The following is a 19,363-nucleotide window of genomic DNA, read 5'->3' as shown; positions in this document are numbered from 1 at the left end:
CTTCCTTAACAATATCTAATTTTCCTACATTCATGGTTCTCACATTCCATGTCCCAATCACCAGTGTCTGCTTACAACTGTTCCTCTTCCTTTGTATAGCATTGAGAAAATATGCTTTCAGGAATGTCTCCAAAGTCATGAAGAAGAATGATGTATGTCAGTTTAGAGACTAAGATGTGCCTGATTCAAACCATAGTCTTTCCAGTCATCTCAAAGCTGGACAGTGAATAACAGAAGAAGAATCTATGTATTTAAGTTGTATCTTTCATGAAGAGTGCTATATATCCCTTGGACTGCCAAAAGAACAGACAGAGATGTCTTGGAAACAGTGCAACCAGATTGTTCCTTGAAAGGAAAGATAGTGAAGCTTCGCATAACATATTTTGGACCTAATGGAAGGAGGAACTTTTCCTTGGAAAGATATCATGCTTGAAAAGTGAAAGGTAAATGGAAAAGTGGAAGACCCTTAATAAGATACATTGATATAGTGTGCACACCAGTGGACACAAGTGTCAAGGATGATAAGGATAGCGAAGGATAGAACAGGGTTCAGGTCTTTCATTGATAGGATTGCTATGAGATGTACTCAAGTTGATGACACTTAACAACTACAAAAATACCTTGTGTTTCACAGCAAAAGTGATAGTTATGTATTTTGATTTTGTGGAAATCACCTTATCACTTCTTTCCCTGATGCATTTTGTTGTACTCTTAGGAATCAATTTAGGAAATTTGGCTTAGATGGATGCAGTGGACCATTTCAAGTAGACGTTTATGAAATTTCTGTAGCCTGTGAATGAGACTGACAACGGTCCAAGTACTATTATTTGTTGACTGATTTTCTTTAATCACTAACTTTAGGTCTGGAGTTCAAACCCTGCCTCACAACGCCAAGGTACACTACAACTATGCCAATTTTCTGAAGGACCAAGGACGGAACAGGGAAGCCATCTACCACTACAGGACAGCACTCAAGTAAGCAGATGCCTGGTGCTCGCTGTTGCTCATCCCATGCATCCTTTCCTTCTATGTGATGGACTTGGTTGTTCCCTTGACAGAGCAGCAGTCTGCACAGATGTTACACATTCATATTGCAGTATTATCTTCTCTACTTCTAGGTTATTACCTTTGGTTCAGGTAATAAATGAATTTAATGTGAAATATGTAGAGAAGAGATAACTATGCATAGGCTTCGAATGTCTAAATGTGGGCAAACTAAAGTAAGGTAGATCTCGGCAAGTTGAATATTGTGATGCTCACAGGAACCTTTGGGAAGTTTCCATATTCCAGTGATTGGCCTGCATTTGGTTGAATTTTCTGATACTTGATAATTGTTTTTTTCTCTCTCTCTTGGAAATGCCTAAAATGTATAACCAATCAGATCATAAATTTCACTCAATGCTTATATCAAGACACTCTCATAGGTTACTTTGACATCATTTTTAAGCAGCTGACATATTTTAAACTATCCCTTTGAACAACATTCTGCATGAGTGTGTCATTCTTCATTTGCAGCCCGTTACACTTCAAGAACCTATTACTTATTTGCATTTGGCTTTGTTGATCACAACAAATTGTGGCTAACCTTGAGAAAAATAGGAATCCCAGAGCACATGATTATGCTCATGTGAAACTTACACTTGGATCAGGAAGTATTGGTCAGAACACAGCAAGGAAACACTGCATAGTTTAGAATCAGGAAAAGTTTACACCAGAGATGCATCTTGTTCCATACCTTTTTCAGTCAGTGTGCCCGACAGATCATTCAGGAGGCCGGACTTGAAGAGGAGATGTGGCATCAGGATTGGAGGAAGATTCATCAACAATCTGCAGTATGCAAATGACACAGCCTTGCTTGCTAAAACTGAGGAGGACCTGAGGTGTATGCTACAGAAGAATTGAAGCTCAATACCAAGAAAGCCAATATTATTACCACTGAGCCAATTGACAGCATCATGATAAAGAAGACATTGAGATTATTAACAATTTTATCTTTCTTGGTTCCACAATTGACAGTCTTGGCACCAGCAGTCAGGAAATCAGAAGGTGAATTGCATTAGGAAAAATTTGCTGTCAGGGACCTCTCTAGAAGGCTGAAGGACAAGATTGTCAGTGTAGAGACTAAGGTGCATCTGATCCAAGCTATGATCGTTACATCAGACAGTTGGACAATGAATAAAGATGATAGAAAAAGAATTGATGCCTTTGGGTTGTGGTACTGGAGAGGAGTATTGAACATACCATGGTCAGCCAAGAGAACCAATAGGTCTGTCTTTGAGAGAATGAAACCAAGTTTCTCTTTGGAGGCTAGGTTTGTGAAGCTCAGTCTCACATACTTTGGGCATGTAGCCAAGAAAGGTCAGTCCTGGAGAGGAACACCATGCTAGGAAAGGATGGAGGGACAGCACAGGAGAAGATGACCCTGGATGAGATGGATTGACACAGTAACAGAGCCAATGGGCGTACATGTGTCAGAGACAGTGAAACTGGCTCAGGACAGGGCAGGATTCAAAGATATTGTACCTACGGTTGCTGTGAGTGACGGGCAACTCGACTATTTTTGACACAAAACAAAAACAACAAATAGTAGTTTAAAACTACACACACCAGTTTTCTAAATCTGACAGGGTAATGATGGCATGATCCAGTGGTGATTAATTTTATAAAACAAAATTCATAAGAATGATTGTGTGAAGTACAATGTGAATGAAGAAAAGTGTGAAACACAATGTATACAAACTTTGTATGCAAACCAATAAAAGGAAAAAAAACCTTACACCAAGTTAGCTATCACATCTTTCCCAAATATCATATGGAATATAAGTCCAAATGAAAAATTACAATGAAAAATTTATCATTTATTTCTATTTTATAAGTTGAGAGATACACATTTTTAAAATTTTATATTGGTTTGCATACAAATTTCATATACATTATATTTCACACTATCCTTCATCCACATTGTGTTTCATACAATCATTCTCACTTATTATGTGTTATATAATCATTCACCATTAAACCATGTCCATCAATACCCTGTCTTTCTACATCGCATCCTCACTGGATCTTTCCCATTTCCCTTCTCCGACCAAATCACCAAATTATGCGATCCTATGATTCTACCCTGGTCCCCCTCTCTCAGTTCCCTTTCCCCCATTGGATCTCCACACACATTTTACTAGTTATCCTTCTGTTTTTGTGATGAGGGTCTCAATGCAGTATTTATCCTTAAGAGACTGAGTTAGTTGACTCAGCATTTGTGCCCTTCAGTCTTTCCCAAGTTATGTAGTAATTTTCAAAATTGTTGATTCTGAGTCCTGTGTAGTATTCCATCATATCAGTGTACCAGAAAGATATCATTTTTGCCAAGGAAAAAAATTTTCAAGCATTAGGCTTTCACTAGGAGGAAGTTCTCAAAAAATATTTACAATGCTATTACCTATCAGTTAGGAAGATCATAGTCTTTTTTAATCTTTTGTCTTTCTTTGTATTTTCTTGTTTGTTTCAAATGTTGTAGAGGGGGAACATTGTATTACTTTTATAATAAAGTAAGTCATTTAAAAAATTGTTCCAAAGGCATCTATAACATTTTCCATGGTTTTTACAATTAATTAATGTTTTGTGATTTTTTTTCCCCCCTATGGTATTTGGGGTTTTTTTAGACTAGAAAAGTAGTCTTTATATTTTTATTATCTTTTTTAATTTATTTTTTAAATTTTTTATGAATACTTTAATGAAAGTTGACAGAAAACTTGAATTTCTATTCACTTACTGTTGGACAATTTCCTCCCTCCCAACAACCCCAGTACAGTGTGCTATGCACCTCTTATTCTGGACTGTTGTCGTGCAAATAATACCTAAAACATTTTTAAAGGAAGGGGAAAAAAGCAGTGCATTGGCCTGAAAAACATGGGCTGCAAAGAAGTGCAACAGAGTATTTTCAGTTTCTTATCAAAAACCAGACATTGCAATGGACTTGGAACTGATTTATACGTGACCCTCCAGTGGTTTCCTTAACTCTCAGTAGCATGGGAGGAGATTACTAATCTTTCCCCTGGGAGTCACTGGTTGATCCAAATCTCCGGTGGGTTAACAGCAATGCTCCCTACAGACTGCACTACTCAGGCTCCCACATTTCACTGCTGTTGTTGTTGTGTACTGTCATGTCAGATAGCTCACCCTCCAACAGGTTTTCAGAGGCACTTAATCACGTGAGAGGAGACTGCCCATCCTTCTCCCACAGAGCAGCAGGGGATTTGAACTGAACACCTTCAAAATTGCAGTGCAGCTTCTTGCCAATAGGCCACAAGGGATCCCTTATTTATCTATTGCAGACTATTTTCTGTCAGACAGAAACAGAAAAACAAGGCAGATCTGGTATAAAGTAAGCAGAATTGACTGGCAATAGATTTTACTAATTGCAGGGACTAGTTAGTTACTTCCTGCTTTTTCCAGTGAAACTATAAAAATAAATGTTTAAATCAGCAATTATATTTCAGGGGTTGGTGCACAGGAATGTACCTTGAGAAGAGGAGGAGGTGCAAGCAGGAACCATCAGTTAAAACTGTAGGAGTAGCCATAGGAGTTGTTGAAATATGTTATTCTTTTCAGACCAGCATGAGAGTTCTCATGTATCCAAATATGTAGAATACTTGCTTGTCTGACATATTTTGGACAAGTTGCAAGGCAGGATCAGTCCTTGGAGAGGGATGTCATGCTTGGGAGGGTGGAGGGAAAGTGCAGGAGAAGAAGATTCTCTATGAGGTGGATTGATTCAGTGACTGGGGTAATGGGGGTAAGTGTGTCAGAGACAATAAGATTGGCACAGGATAGAGCAAGGTTTAGGGCTGTTGTGCATTGGATTGCTATGAGTTGCCGGCAACTCGACAACACATAGGAACAAAAACATCTTCTACAAAAAGGTCATTATTTTTGTGTTCACCCCTTGACGAACTCTCACTGGTGGTAGAAGGTTGGGTTTTTAAATTTTTGTTGCATGTGGTGTTGTTTTTTTATTTGCCTTTCTTTATTAGAGAATAAATTAAAGACAACAGGACTATTCATCATCTTGATGATTGTTTATCCTAGGTAACTGGGAAATATTCTTAGTTTGATATTATTGTTTGTTTGTGAAGTTTGCTGAAACAGGAATTCTTTCCCCTCCCTGCCCTTCCAGCCCTCCTTCAGCTTCAGTATGCTTAGTTCTTTCCACATTTGCACGTAGCAAAATGAGAATGCTTTGTGAGAGGCAGGGTTAAAGGCAAATTTTATCTGAAATCAGTTCCAACAATTATCCATTACTGTTATAATGATTATAAAGATCCCAAAGGCAATAGTGAAATTAGTCATTAGGGTTGTATCTACTCTAATCTCTTTTTGACTGACTTACAATTTCAAATATAAAACTAGTTAAATTGGCAATTATCTATGATATAAATATTCTACTTCTTTTGAATATGCTATTTTATGTTTTAAATAATACAAAAATACCACAGAGCTCACCTCTATTTGACATAGGTCACCAATTATATTTCTGCAATGCAGAGGAAAGTGCTGCAGCTAAGATAATGGATTCAATTTAAGACCCACATCAACAAAGAAAAATGTCAGAAACCTTTCCTTAAATCCACAGCAAACTCAAGTGTTTGCTCTGCTTAGAAGGACAGCACCACATCTGTTGGTGTTACAAAGCTTGGGTGAATCAGCAAACCACTGTGGTTCTGTGACGTGTCTGCACACTGTCTAACCATTGTTTTACCTAGCTGAAGTTTCTACTCTTCTACCTCATGTTATGGAGGTGGGAAATCCAGTGATTATTTGGCAATTCAGTTCTTCCTACCCAAACACTTTTCTTTTTCCTACATACTTTCACTGAATGGCTCAAGCTAAGGAGCAGTAATGACCCTACCTGCATAAAGTGCAAAAGATAGTCTTTCTTGGGGAGTGGTTGAAATGGGGAAATGTAAAATGGGTTGTTTATAATGTTAAGGTTTTGTGCATTCATTAATCTTCTAATGCCACATCAAGCGTTTTCTTTGTGTAAGGGTTGTCTGATTAGCTCCAACAAAATCTTATCCAAAAATTTCTCCGGACTTGTCTTGGATGTACTCATTATGGAAGCAAATTACCATGATTTTCAATGCTGGTGTAAAATTGTTAAGATACTTACAGAGAAATTTAAATATCCTATCTGAAATTTATCTTCCTCCAGTCTTTTACAGTTTTCTTGTTCACAGTTAATTCAACAGCAATTTCTTAATTTCCCCCACCCTAAAGTTCTTAAAGTGTTTATAAAATAGCTCCATACCCATTTTGTTTCAAAGTCAGAATCAATTCACTGGCAGTGAGTTTTGTTTGCATTGAATGAGTTTGAAAAAAAAATATAAAATTTAATGATATAATTCAATTTGCTGTACTGAGGTTAGTTAGGGTTGCTGTGATGCTGAAAGCTGTGCCACTGTGTGTCAAATGCCATAATGGTTTCCCATTGTGGACAATGTTTGATGGAGCTCCCAGGTTAAGAAAGGCTTGGAAGCAGGAGTGGCATCCACTTCCTAAACAACATGCCTCTGGAAACTCTATGAACTTAGAGAAACAACAATAGTTATAGAACAAGGTTCAGGTCTTTTGTTCATAGGGTCTCTATGGGTTGTCCTTGATTCAAGGGCACTTAACAACAACAACAATTTCAGGGGAAAAGAAACAACTAGATAAATTGATTAGTGAATACAGTTGACTCATATAGTCCTGCAACTCAATACACAGGAGCATAAAGGACCATGCTTAAAGAAGAAGTTTATTAAGTTCCAGGTACTTTTCTGCCAGTGGGTTCTACAAGGAGTAGAGAACACCTGGATCTGGGAACACAATTAAGAGATTTTAGAAGAGTTTTCACTCTAGGTAATGGACTCATAGAAGCTGTTTTTTATCTTCACTAATATCACACACTAGCAAAATCCTGAAAATTATCCAGAAAAGATTGGAACAGTACATTGACAGAGAACTACCAGAAATACAGGCTGATTTAAAAGAGGTTTGGGCATTAGGGACATTATTGCCAATGTTAGATGGATCTTGGCAAAAAAACAGAGAATACCAGAAGAATGTCCGTCTGTGTGTCATTTACTATGCAAAGACATTTGACTGTGTGGATCACAATAAATTGTGGCTAACCTTGAGAAAAATGGGTATCTCAATGCATGTGATTGTGCTTATATGAAACCTGTATTTGAACTAAGAAGCAGTCCTTAGAACAGAGAAAGGAAGCATTGCATGGTTCAGAATCAGGAAGAGTGTGTCAGGGATGCATCCTGTCCCAGTATCTTTTCAATCGTATGCAGAACAGATCCTTTGGGAAGCAAGGCTTTCTGAGGAGGAGTGTGGCGTCAGGATTGGAGAAAGACTCATTAACAACCTACAGTATGCAAATGGCACACCTTGCTTGCTGAAACTGAGGAGCACCTGAAGCACTTACTGCAAAAGGTCAAGGACTGTTGTCTTCAACATGTATCGAAGCTCAATATCAAGAAGACAAAGATTCTCACCACTGGGCCAATTGGCAGCATCATGATAGAAGGAGAAGAGATTGAGGTCGTTAACAATTACAGCTAACTCAGCTCCGCAATCAACACTCTTAACACCAGCAGTCAAGAAATCAAAAGACAAATTGCATTGGGAAAATCTGCTGTCATGGACCTCTCCAGAGTGCTGAAGAGCAGCAGTGTCAGCCTGGATACAATGGTGTGCCTAATCCAGGCCACGTTCTTCTCAGTTACGTGTTACGCTTCAGAGATTTGGACAAAAGTTGAACACTAAGGATGACAAAAGTATATATGCCTTTGAGTTGTGGTGCTGGAGAAGAGCCTTGAACATAGCATGGACTGCCAAGAAAACAAATAGGTCTGTCCCGGAGAGAGTGAAACCAAGTCTTTCCTTGGAGGCTAGGATTTTGAAGCTTTGCCTCACTTACTTTGGGCACGTATCCAGGAGAGAACAGTCCTTGGAGAAGGACATCATGCTCTGAAGGGTGGATGGACAGCACAGGAGAGGGAGACCCAGGATGAAATGGATTGATACAGTAACTGGGGCAGTTGGGGTTGGTGTGTCAGAGTTAGTGAGACTGGCTCAGGACAGGGAAGAGTTCAGAGCTGCTGTACATTGGGTTGCTGTACATTGCAAACAATTTAATGGCATATAAAGATGATAACATGATATGACAAGTTTGGAATCAGGAATGGCATCCACTTCCTAAATAACATGCCTCCGGAAACCCTATGAATTTTGATAAATGTCGCTAGTTTTAGAGGAGCTTCAAGTCTTTTTTTCATAGGGTCACTATGAGTTGTGCTTGACTCAAAGGCAATCAACAACAACAACAGTATCTTATTTAAAATCAGCTTTTCTACAGGGGGCCCTACAATTGAGAATGAGAATAAAACTTGACTTGTCATTGAGCCATGAAAGTTTTTTCCTTTAATGATAGCAGATCATCCTCCCTTCCACTAACTGCACTACCCACCTTATTCCATTGATTAAGAATGTAACTCTGATAGTGATTTTCTTTCTCTGTATAAAATATCAGTAAATCAACTAAGATTGATTTTTCTCCCTCAATGATACAATACTATGAATCTGCCTTGGTTTTTCTTTTGGAATCATTTTTTTTAAAAAACTTCAAACTCATTACCGTCAAACTGGAATCAACTCATAGCTGACCCTCCAGTGGGTTATCAGAGGATGTAAATCACATGAGAAGAGATTTCCCATCTTTCTTCCTCAGAACAGTTAGTGGATTTGAACGACATTCCTTTGGGTCGGTAGCACAACTCCTGACCCCAGTACGCCGCCAGAGCTCTCTCTGAAATGAAATTATTGTTGTTGTTAGGTGCTATGGAGTTGAGTATGACCCTGTTTTATCCTGTGCCATCCTCACAATCTCTGACAATACTTGAGCCTGAAATAAAAAAGGAGATACGTCATCCTGTACTAAGGGGATTCTAGAAGACTTGAGCTGCCATGAGACCCTCAGAACAGACTTGCCCGCTACTAATATGTCTGTTAGGGATTTTTAAACAGAAAATGTGGAAGGAAAAGAAAATCATGTTCAAAGGGAGTTGAAATCCCTGACCGTGCCCTTTTCTTTTAGCATAACTAAAAAGGAAAGACTTTACTGTTAATGCAAAGACATCTTCACTTGCTATTTAATTGATTGGCCCATGAAAAAGAATAGAACTGAATCCTTTTGGTTGGAATTTCTTTCATGCATAAAATAAAAGCTTGACATGATGATAATACCAATTGGGATAATTCTTTGTATTCTCTCCTGTATAGAAAACTTGAACTATGTCAGAAGATTTCATTAGTCTGCAATAGATGTATGTGGGGAAAGGAAGTAATAAAGGGATATGTATCAAGGCAGTGCTATATCAGAATCTAATGAAATTTAACCGTGTCTGATTAATCTACTGTGCATTGATGTCCTGAGTATATTCACTAAGACTATGTTAGTATAAGTTCATTAATATATGCTGTCTATAAAATGGTAATATTTGAACATTTTTAGAAAATCAGGAGTTATTTAATATTTTGAGAGCTCTTCTTTATACAGGCTATTTCGAATAGATAGTTAAAACCAACTCTCTCATGACTATAGGTGGTCCTGGATAACTGTTCTCATGTGTGCTTACAGGAGGAATTTCCAGTATCATTTATTACCTTGATTTAACAAGTAAAGACGAATTCTTGTCTTTCTGTAGTATTGGGTTGATGGTTTGTTGGGTTTTTTTAAAGACCAACATCTGCATGTTTTCCCAAGGTCATTTTCCAAGTGTTAGTTTTAGTTACCATTTCAGTTAGTCACAACTCATGCTGACTCCATGCTACATGCTAGAACTGCTTCATGGTGTTTTCTTGGTTGTCATGTCTATGGAAGCCAATTTCTAGGCCTTTTCTTTTGCTGAGCCACTGAATGGACTCATACCACCAACCTCTAGTTACTTGTGGCACCAAACAACGTTAATATTACGCATATTTCTCATTAGTGAAAATATATACACATTGTTATATATGTGTGTGTGTGTATATATATATATATATATACTGCCATTGGTATTTATTATTCAACTACCAGTTTTCATACTGGTGAAAATAATATGAAAGTTGTAAACAAAGGAAGATTAGTGATTGGAAAATAAGACCTTGGTGATAAAATTATAACAAGAGATATCATAATAGAGTTTTTTAAAACCAAGGATTATTATTAGAATACATTTTTTAACATCACAAATGGTGATTGTCATGTGGAACTCACCAGATGGAATGCAGAAAAGTAAAATTGACCAACTGTGGAAAGAAATGATAGAGAAGCTTGGTATCGTCAGAAAAGGACGAGAGTCCAGCTGCTCAGATACAAGTTCAAGAGCCAAAGTACGATCTACATCATCTCCTACTTGAATTTACAGACCATCACAAGAGTAAATTTGACACATGAAACACTGATGACCAAAGACAGTACTAATTGTGGGATGATATCAAGGACATTAGACATGAGGAAAGCAAATAGTTACTTAAAAGATAGGGGGGGAATACATTTCCAAATCAAGTGTCTGAACAGATTCTGAAACTTCCTCTGGAATATAGAGTAGCTAAAGAAAAGGAAGAATTGGTCAACATTCACCCATTTTAGGAGGTTGCATATAAGAACAAACATTACTTAAGGAGGATACACAGACTGAGCTAAAAGCATTGGTGAAAAATAGTGCTGCAAGTGTTAATGGAAAATCAATTGGCATGAATCAACAAAAAAGATACAATAGTGACGCATTCATTTGTCTGTGCCAAGAAATATAGCCAAGACTTGGCTAACTGACAGGAAGAAATCCACATACATACCTATTCCAACAAAAGGCGATCCCATTGTAATGTGAAAATTATTGTTATATCACATGTAAGTAAGCTTGTGCTGAAAGTAATTTTAAAATATTTAGGGTAGTACATTAGCAGGAAACTGCCCAAAATTGAAGCCAGATTCAAAAGAGGATGTAAAAATCATTGCTTTTCTGCTATCACCCATCAGAAGACAGATAGCTGACAGCAGGGAAGACCAGAAGCTGTTTTTCTGTGTTTTATTGGTTCTACAACCAGTGTTTGACTGTGAGTATCATAACAAATTATAGATAACATTTTTATGAGTGGAAATTCTGGAACACTTAGTTGTACTCACATGTAGCCTATACATAGGCAGCAGTTGTTTCTGTTTAAAGTCAGAAAAGGTGTGTGTCAGCATTCTATTCTTTGACCATATTTAATCAGTCTATATAATGAGCAAATAACAAGAAACTATACCAAATGAAGAACACATTATCCAAACAAGAGGAAGGCTTATTACAACCTGTGGTGGATAGATAACATTGTTTACTGAAAGTGAAGAAGATTTGAAGCACTTATTGATGAAGATCAAAGGGTACAGTGTTCAGTATGGAAAGAAAACTAAAAATTCTCATTCAAGGAAGCAATATCGTGATAATTGGAGGAAAGATTGAAATTGTCAATGATTCTATATTTTGATCCACAGTCAATGCCCGTAGAAATAGCAGTCAAGAAAGCAAAAAATATACTTCTTTGGGCAGATCTTTTACAACATATTCCTTTAACGTGTTAAAAAGCAAAAGTTTCTAACACCTTAAAGCTCTGAGTTTGAGAGCTTAAGGATTGCTTGACTCAAGCCATGGTTTTTTTCATTGCCTTTATAAGCATGTAGAAACTAAAACATGAAAAAGAAGACTGAAGTAGTATTGATGCATTTGAATTATGATATTTGCAAATAATATAGAATTTCTAAACATAAAAAAGTAGTACATACATACACCATGGACTATCAAAATAAGGAACAAAACTGTCTTGGGAAATTTGGAGCCATGATACTCCTTAGAAGTGAAGATGGGGAGACTTTGTCTCACTTGCTTCAGACATGTCATCGGAAGGAACCAGTCCCTGGAGAATATTCAGTTCAGTAAAACAGAGGGTCACTAGGGTCACTAACACAATGTATACAAAATCTGTAAGCAAACCAATTTTAAAAGAAAAAAGTTGAGAACTGAGAAATACCCTCAATGGGATGGATTGGCACAGTGACTGCAGCAATGGTCTCAAATGCAGCAGGGATTGTGAGGGTGGTGTGGGAGCAGACAGCAGGATCTGGTTCATGGTGAGCCTAGGTTCTCCACGAGTCAGAGCCAACGCAGAGGTTCTAACACCACCACAATGTGTCACTGCTGTGCTTGAGACCATATGGTGTTCATTAAGAATGGAAGCTTTGTTCATGAAATTAAACATTTCATTTCCTGGAAAATCGTAGCATTGTAGTTACATCTTGGTCGTACACGTGATCCGAGTTTTGAAATGAGAGTTCTGTAGTTTCTATTCAGAAGGTTGTCCTCCCATTGTTTTTCTTATTTCTGCCTCATACCACTCTTGCCCTTCAAGTACTGGCATAAGTTAGTTCTCCAGAAAACAGAATCCAGGGAAGAGATTGTGTTTAGCAAGGTTTTTAGGAACTTTTCATCAGGAGTGCTGGGGATAGAGGCCAAGGAAACAAGACTGGGCCAAGGGAGGGGTTGAGCAGATCTGGAGTTCTGACAGAGGCCTCAGCAGACCCCACAATTTCCTCCAAGCTGGATGGTTTTGCAGTTACAGTGAATGGAGGCAAGAGTTTGGACCTTTACTCCGTATTGTCAATAGTTCTTGTCCCCAGGGGGAAGTTAAATGAGGAAACCTCCTCAGTGCAATCAGAGGGGAATTCTGCTATGGATGTCATCATCACAGCTCTTGGAGGTAAAAGTTCCTCAGACTTGACAGGGGCTTCTCAGTGGTACCATATAATATTCACTACATGAGCTTAATTCTTTATTTCCTGTATAAATGAACATAACAGTTTCAACAAAATACTGTTCAGATTTTATAGAGCTTTGAAGATTACAAGAGAATGTATATGAAAAGATGAGATTGTCATACCTTTCTCCCTGATTTCTTTCAATCCAGAAGTTGCCAAAACTTTCTCAGCAACATAACATGTAAGCCTCACTAGCAAGCAAAACATAGCTTTGCATGAACGTCATGTGTTGGCTGGGCAGAGAACCTAGGTTTCCAGCATGGAGAGAGAGAATCCTACCACTTAAACCATCATTGTCTCAAAACCATCAGGGCTCTTCTCCATGCTTGTCAAAATTTAACTGTGCTTCTTGAAATCTTCAATAGATGATTTTTTTTCGGAACTAGATCTGGAACTTCCCGATTAAAACAAGATTGGAAGCAAGAGTGGCATCCACTTCTGAAACAGCTGGCCTCCAGAAACCCTATGAACTTGGAGGAATGATGAAAGTTATACAAGTGTTCAGGTCTTTCATTCATAGGGTCATTATGAGTCATCTACGACTTGACAGCACTTAACAACTTAACAACAGCAACAGATCAGCAAAAGCTGAGATGACTCTGAGGGACACCCAGACTGACAGTCGTACAGTTAGATGTTAAAGGTGTTAACAGGCTACACCACTCAGGATCTCCAAGTGTTCCCGAGAAAGGCAGTTTGGATCTGAGGTGAGAATCACTATTTTAAGCCTCATATCCTATAGTCTAGTAGTCTGTACAGAGGCCACAGTTAGGAAAGTATTCCCCTCTTTGAAACAATCCCCTCATTCAATGATTCAGTGGGTTTGAGCGTTACAGAGATTGTGAGGACGGCACGGGATAAGGCAAGTTTCGGATAGGTTTTTCATAGGGTTGTTATGAGTCTTAGTCAATTTGATAGCACCTAACACATCCAAGCATTCAAAGAAGCGATTCTCAGATACAGCCTGAAAGCCACCTTGCTCGGTTCCATGGCAGTGCTTACAGGTGCAGATCCCTGAGTGCCTTCCCATACTCACTGAGAATAGGACTCCAAAACATTTTCGCTCACACCCCATATGATCTTATGGACCTTCCTGAGAAACACTGACCCAAGTTCTCTGTGAGTAGTCCTCAAAGGAAAAACAGAGGATGCTCTGAATTCTATTGTTTGCTTAGTATTTTTTTTAAAAAGGTCAGTGTAGTTGATTTAGCCTGTTAACTTTTAGAAAAGTAGTTCTGACATTTCATACATTGTTGTTGTTGTTATGTGCCATTGAGTCGCTTGCAACTCATAGCGACATTATGTACAAGAGCTCTAAACACTGTTCTATCCTGTGCCAACCTAGCCATCTCAAACGATCTTATTCCCACTGCTCCAGTTACAGAGTCGATCCATCTCATCGAAGGTCTTCCTCTCCTTCGCCGCCCCTCCACTCTGCCAAACATGATGTCCCTCTCCAAGAATCAGTCCCTCATTGCAACATGCCCAAAGTATGTAAGGCGAAGCTTCAGAATCCTTGACTCCAAGAAGCATTCCGGCTTCACCTTCTCCAGGAAAAACCTGTTTGTTTTCCTAGCAGTCCATGGTATATTCAACACTCTTTAGACATTACATAAATGTGAAGAAGCTACAGTAAAAAGTTACTCTTTTCCATACAAGGTGGTGTTAGTGTGTGTCTTTGCCAGTGGATAGGTAGAAACTGTGTTTTATGTGCGAGGGCTAATTCTCATTCAAGATTACATTTGATAATTTAAATGATATAAAATAAACTCGGATATTTTTTGAGTGCTGTCATAATTTCCCATTACTTATAAATACATGTATATGTACAAGGATTTCCGCCCCCCACTGGTTTTTTTAATTTTATATTTCAGAAAGCAGAGTTTCATTGAGGATTGTACAAGATTACTCTAGCTTCCCCAGGTAGTGTTTTGTGTAGGAGGTTTAATGTGGGTGCCCCCTCCAGTTATACTCTGTGCTGTCCCAACTCCTGAGGTGGATATTCAGGTCACACATCACTCACCCAAGGATTTCCTGGAATGGCAGTTACTAAATAAGAATACAAACATACTATTCCTACCCATCACTCAATCCAGTAGCTAGAGTGCATTTCATATTGTAGAAATGAGGATTCCTTGAACATGTTGCTCTGTCGCTGAAGAACCACACAGGACTTTGAATCACCTTAGAAGCTCAGATGTATCTTTCTAAAATACATATGCCTGGAATTCCATTTGCTATCAAGCATATTAGAAAGGCTTGGCAAAGACTCTTCTCTCTGAAAACTCATTTGCTTCAACTGATGAAGGGTGGACACAGTTTAGATGGAGTGTGTGGTAAAGAATGTCCTTACATTATTAGAATGTTGTTGTTGTTGTTGTTTTGTGCCGTCAAGTCGCTTGCGACTCATAGCAACCCTATGTACAATAGCCCTAAACTCTGCTCTGTCCTTTGCCAGTCGCACTGTCTCCTACACACCCATCCCAATTATCCCAGTCACTTAATCAATCCACCTCATAGAGGACCTTCCCCTTTTGCGCTGTCCCTCTACCCTCCCAAGCAAGATGTCCCTCTCCAAGGACCTCTCCCTCCTTACAACATGTCCAAAGTATGTCAGACAGAGCTTCAGAATCCTTGCCTCCAAGGAGCCGCCTGGTTTGACCCTTCCCAGGATGAATCTGTTTGTTTTCCTAGCAGTCCATGGTACCCTCAGTACTCTTCTCCAGCACCAAAGCTCAAAGGTATCAATTCTCCTTCTTTCCTCCATAGTCATTGTCCAACTCTCTGACACATAACAAGCAATAGCAAAGACCATGGCCTATATCAGATGCACCTTAGTCTCCAAAGAGACACCATTACTCTTCAGTACTTTGGAGAGGTCCCTAGCAGCAGACTTCCCCGTCGCAATAAGTCTTTTCATTTCCTGGCTACTGGTGCCTAGAGTGTTGACTGTGGAGTGAAGCAAACTAAAGCTGTGAACAATCTCAATCTCTTCACCATCTATCCTGATGCTGCCAGTTGGTCCAGTGGTGAGAATCATTGTCTTCTTGACACTGAGCCTCAATCCATATTGGAGGCTGCAGTTCTTGACCCTCTGTAGCAAGTGCTTCAGGTCCTACTCAGTTTCAGCAAGCAGGGTTGTGTCATCTGCATAACGCAGGTTGTTGATAGATCTGCCACCAATCCTGACAGCACACTCCTCCTCATAGAACCCAGCCTCTAGGATAATCTGTTCTGCATACAGGTTGAAGAGGTATGGAGGCAGGACACATCCCTAGTGTACGCCTTCCCAATTTTGAACCATGCAGTGTTTTCTTGCTCTGTTCTGACAACTCTTGGTCCAGGTATTATTAGAATAGTCCATTATTAGAATATAGAAGGTTATTTGTCCTTCATACCTGAGAAACCATGGGACAGGAGAAATACCTGAGTACAAGATGACACTGGTGTTCACTGGGTTAATCTTGAAGGGGAAAAAGAAATATCGATGTTTTTTTGACTAATGGGAGTGAGTTGAAGGGCAATGACTGCAGTGAAGCTAATGATATTACAGAAGATGGGAAATCTATGACAATAGAACCAACTGCTGCAGCCTAACATGGGTTCACTGGGGCTGTGGAGGGAATCATCCATGTCACCTAGAGGTGTTAGAGCCTTCCCCTAACCCTTAAACATACATAGTAAAAAAAGAGAAAGAAAATGTAAGAAATGCATACATCGCATCACAGGTGTAATGGACATTCTCATATACATCATTGCACCTATTCACATGGAAACCATTTGAGATACGGTGTTAGCCTCATTTTTACAGAGAAAACAAAATACATACTTTAATCCTAAACTACACAGTTACCAAGTGACATTCAAAAGTTAACCTATAAATTTCTAACTCTAATTTTATTTTACTTTCTTATCAAAACATTTTCCCATATATTCTGTTTCAGAAATCAGAATTTACCATGATCCCTCCAGGATTCCAAGGAAAGATTAGCACTTACAGGGTAACACCTCAGGAATCAAGAAAATTCAGCTATTTGAAATCACTCATTTCCCGAGAGCATAAGTCTTAGCTTTCCTATTACTTGATTTGGAGAGGCAACTGAGTAGAGTCTTTTTAACAGTTGCTGCAATCTGGTTCAGGCCATGGTCATTCCGGTCAGTGGCCATGTATCCAAGCGCTGGATAATGAATAAATATTACAGAAGAAGAATTGATGCCTTTGAATTGTGGTGTTGGAAAAGAGCACTGAACCTCCCGTGGACTGCCGAAAGAACAAACAGACATGTCTTGAGGACAGTGCAGCCAGAGTGCTCTTTGGAGGCAAAGAGGATGAAGGTTTACCTTATGTATTTCGGGCATGTTGTTAGGAGGGAATGTTCTTTGTCGAGTGACATGATACTTCTAAAGGTAGAAGATTGGCAAGAGAGGAAGACCCTCAAGCCAGGTGGATTGATACAGTGACTGCCACAGTGGGCTCTAGTGAGGATGGTACAGGATAGGACAGGGTTCAGATCCTCTATTCAGAGGGTCACTATGGGTTGTACTTGACAGCATCTAACAACAACAGATGTTGGAGGAGAGTACTGAATTTCCCATTGACTGGAAAAAGAACAGGTAGGCACTTCTTGGAAAGAGTGCAACCAGAGTACTCAGAGGCAAGGATGGCAAGGCTTTGTCTCATGTACTTTGGACATGTTGGTTGGAGGAGCAATTTCTTGGAATAGGACACCATGCTTGGAAAAATGGTCAGAAAAAGAGAGGAAGATCTGCAGCAAGATGGATTGTTACAGTAGCTGTGGCAATTCGGTCAAGTGTTTTGAGTATGAGAAGGATGGTACACGGTAGGACCAGGTTCAGATTTACTGTTCCTTGGGTTGCTGTGAGTCATACGTGACTCAGCAGCACCTTACAGAAACAACATAATAAATGCCGTAACATATACAGACCTGTTACACTAAATAATTAACAGATTTTGAGTGTGTATCCTAAAGAGGTAAGGTCATAGGGGAGTATGCCCACATACATGTATAGATATGGTGGTGGATTTTTCTGCATTTTTGCCAATGTGGTTCATGTATTAGTATGAATAATGGAGTATATAGAGGCATATATAAACTGCTTGGACATTGGCATTGAAACACAGAGCATGAAGGTAATGGACTATAACCTCAGGGGCCATCAGAATAAAGTGGCAAAACATAAACTGTAAGATGATGATGCTCTGCATCCTAGTCTAGTGAGTAGCATGTGGGGTCTTATAAGCTTGAAAGCAACTATTGATCTCTTCCCATTTGGAGCATAGGAGAAGAAAGTAAAATGAAAATGTAGGGAAACAATCAGTCCTTTGGACTAATGCCTTTTATAAAGCTCAGGCTTCTCTAATCAGAGATTAGAAGAACTAGGTGGAACCCAGCTTCCATTAGTGACCACTCACCAAGACCACATAAAGATTAGAATAAGTTTAAAATAAAACATATGACAAACTTCAAGGCAGAAGTCTATACTTTCTGGTCAAAAAAGAAACTAGAAGAATTCCAAGTCCATTGCTCTGAGAACACCTTCTGAGTTGACACTGAAGACAATTAGAGAGACCACCTTTTAGCCAAATTAGCCTGCAAAATGAATACAAATAATGTGTTTCCCAGAATAATTATGTGGACAAAAAGGCAACATAAATCCTAAATAGAAAATGTAGAGAAAGAGAAAATAGATGACTGGAAACAGGGAACCCAAAGAGGAAATAAGGAGAGTGCTGATAACATTGTGAGGAATTGCAGTCAATGCCAAGGAGCAATCTGTATATGAACTATTACTGGGAAGTTAATTCTTTTTTTTTTAAATCGTCAATGACTCCAGTTTACTTAGATCCACAATCAATACTAATTGATACAATAGTAAAGAAAGAAAATGAGTCAAAGTTTACAAAGCATATTGCTGGATTTTCCCCCTAATCGGTCATGAACATTCTGTTCCACAACATACATTGCAACACACAAAATATCTGATCATCCATCATTTTCAGTAACTGTTCATTGAGTATCAGTTAATTTTCTACTTCATTTCTCCTTCCTTTTTCTTTAGCCTTTTTTAAAAATAATTTTAATAAAATTTAAAAATATTTTGGATTTCCATTCATTTATTGTTGCACTTTTCTCCCTCCCCAGCCCTCCCCCCAACCCCTGCCCCAGTTCGCTCCTCTCTTTGAAAAGTAAAAGAAAAATTATTTCTTTGATATACAATCCCCCCGCACCCCTCCCACCTCCCCAAGTACACTCCACTATGCAACCTTAATTATGGATTCTTGTGATAGCCATAATACCCTATCATATATCGCTTTTAAATTGTTCTCTCCCTCATCTGTTTCAATGCAGTATATGGAATGTATCCAGTTTTTCTCAGTCTTACCCCAACCCTGATATCAGTCCCATTTTACAGCAGTGGCACCATGCAGTATTTGTCCTTTTGAAACTGAGA

The 19,363-nt window shown here is 38.8% G+C and overlaps 1 protein-coding gene across 2 annotated transcripts in view; it reads left to right on the top strand.

The window, feature by feature from the left end:
* The window catches only part of TMTC1 (transmembrane and tetratricopeptide repeat containing 1), a 477,484-nt gene that overhangs the window by 360,091 nt on the left and 98,030 nt on the right, over positions 1-19,363 (top strand). For both annotated transcript variants that reach the window (XM_006895074.1, XM_006895075.1), the window contains exon 9: positions 862-975. In XM_006895074.1, the coding sequence (XP_006895136.1) occupies positions 862-975 (114 nt within the window). The remainder of the gene's footprint in view (positions 1-861; positions 976-19,363) is intronic.

The sequence above is a fragment of the Elephantulus edwardii genome, unplaced genomic scaffold (genome assembly GCF_000299155.1).
Source record: "Elephantulus edwardii isolate Elephantulus edwardi_28Jun2011 unplaced genomic scaffold, EleEdw1.0 scaffold00157, whole genome shotgun sequence".
NCBI lineage: Eukaryota > Metazoa > Chordata > Mammalia > Macroscelidea > Macroscelididae > Elephantulus > Elephantulus edwardii.
The sequence above is the reverse complement of the archived record's forward strand: the minus strand, read 5'-3'. Positions and strand labels throughout refer to the sequence as shown.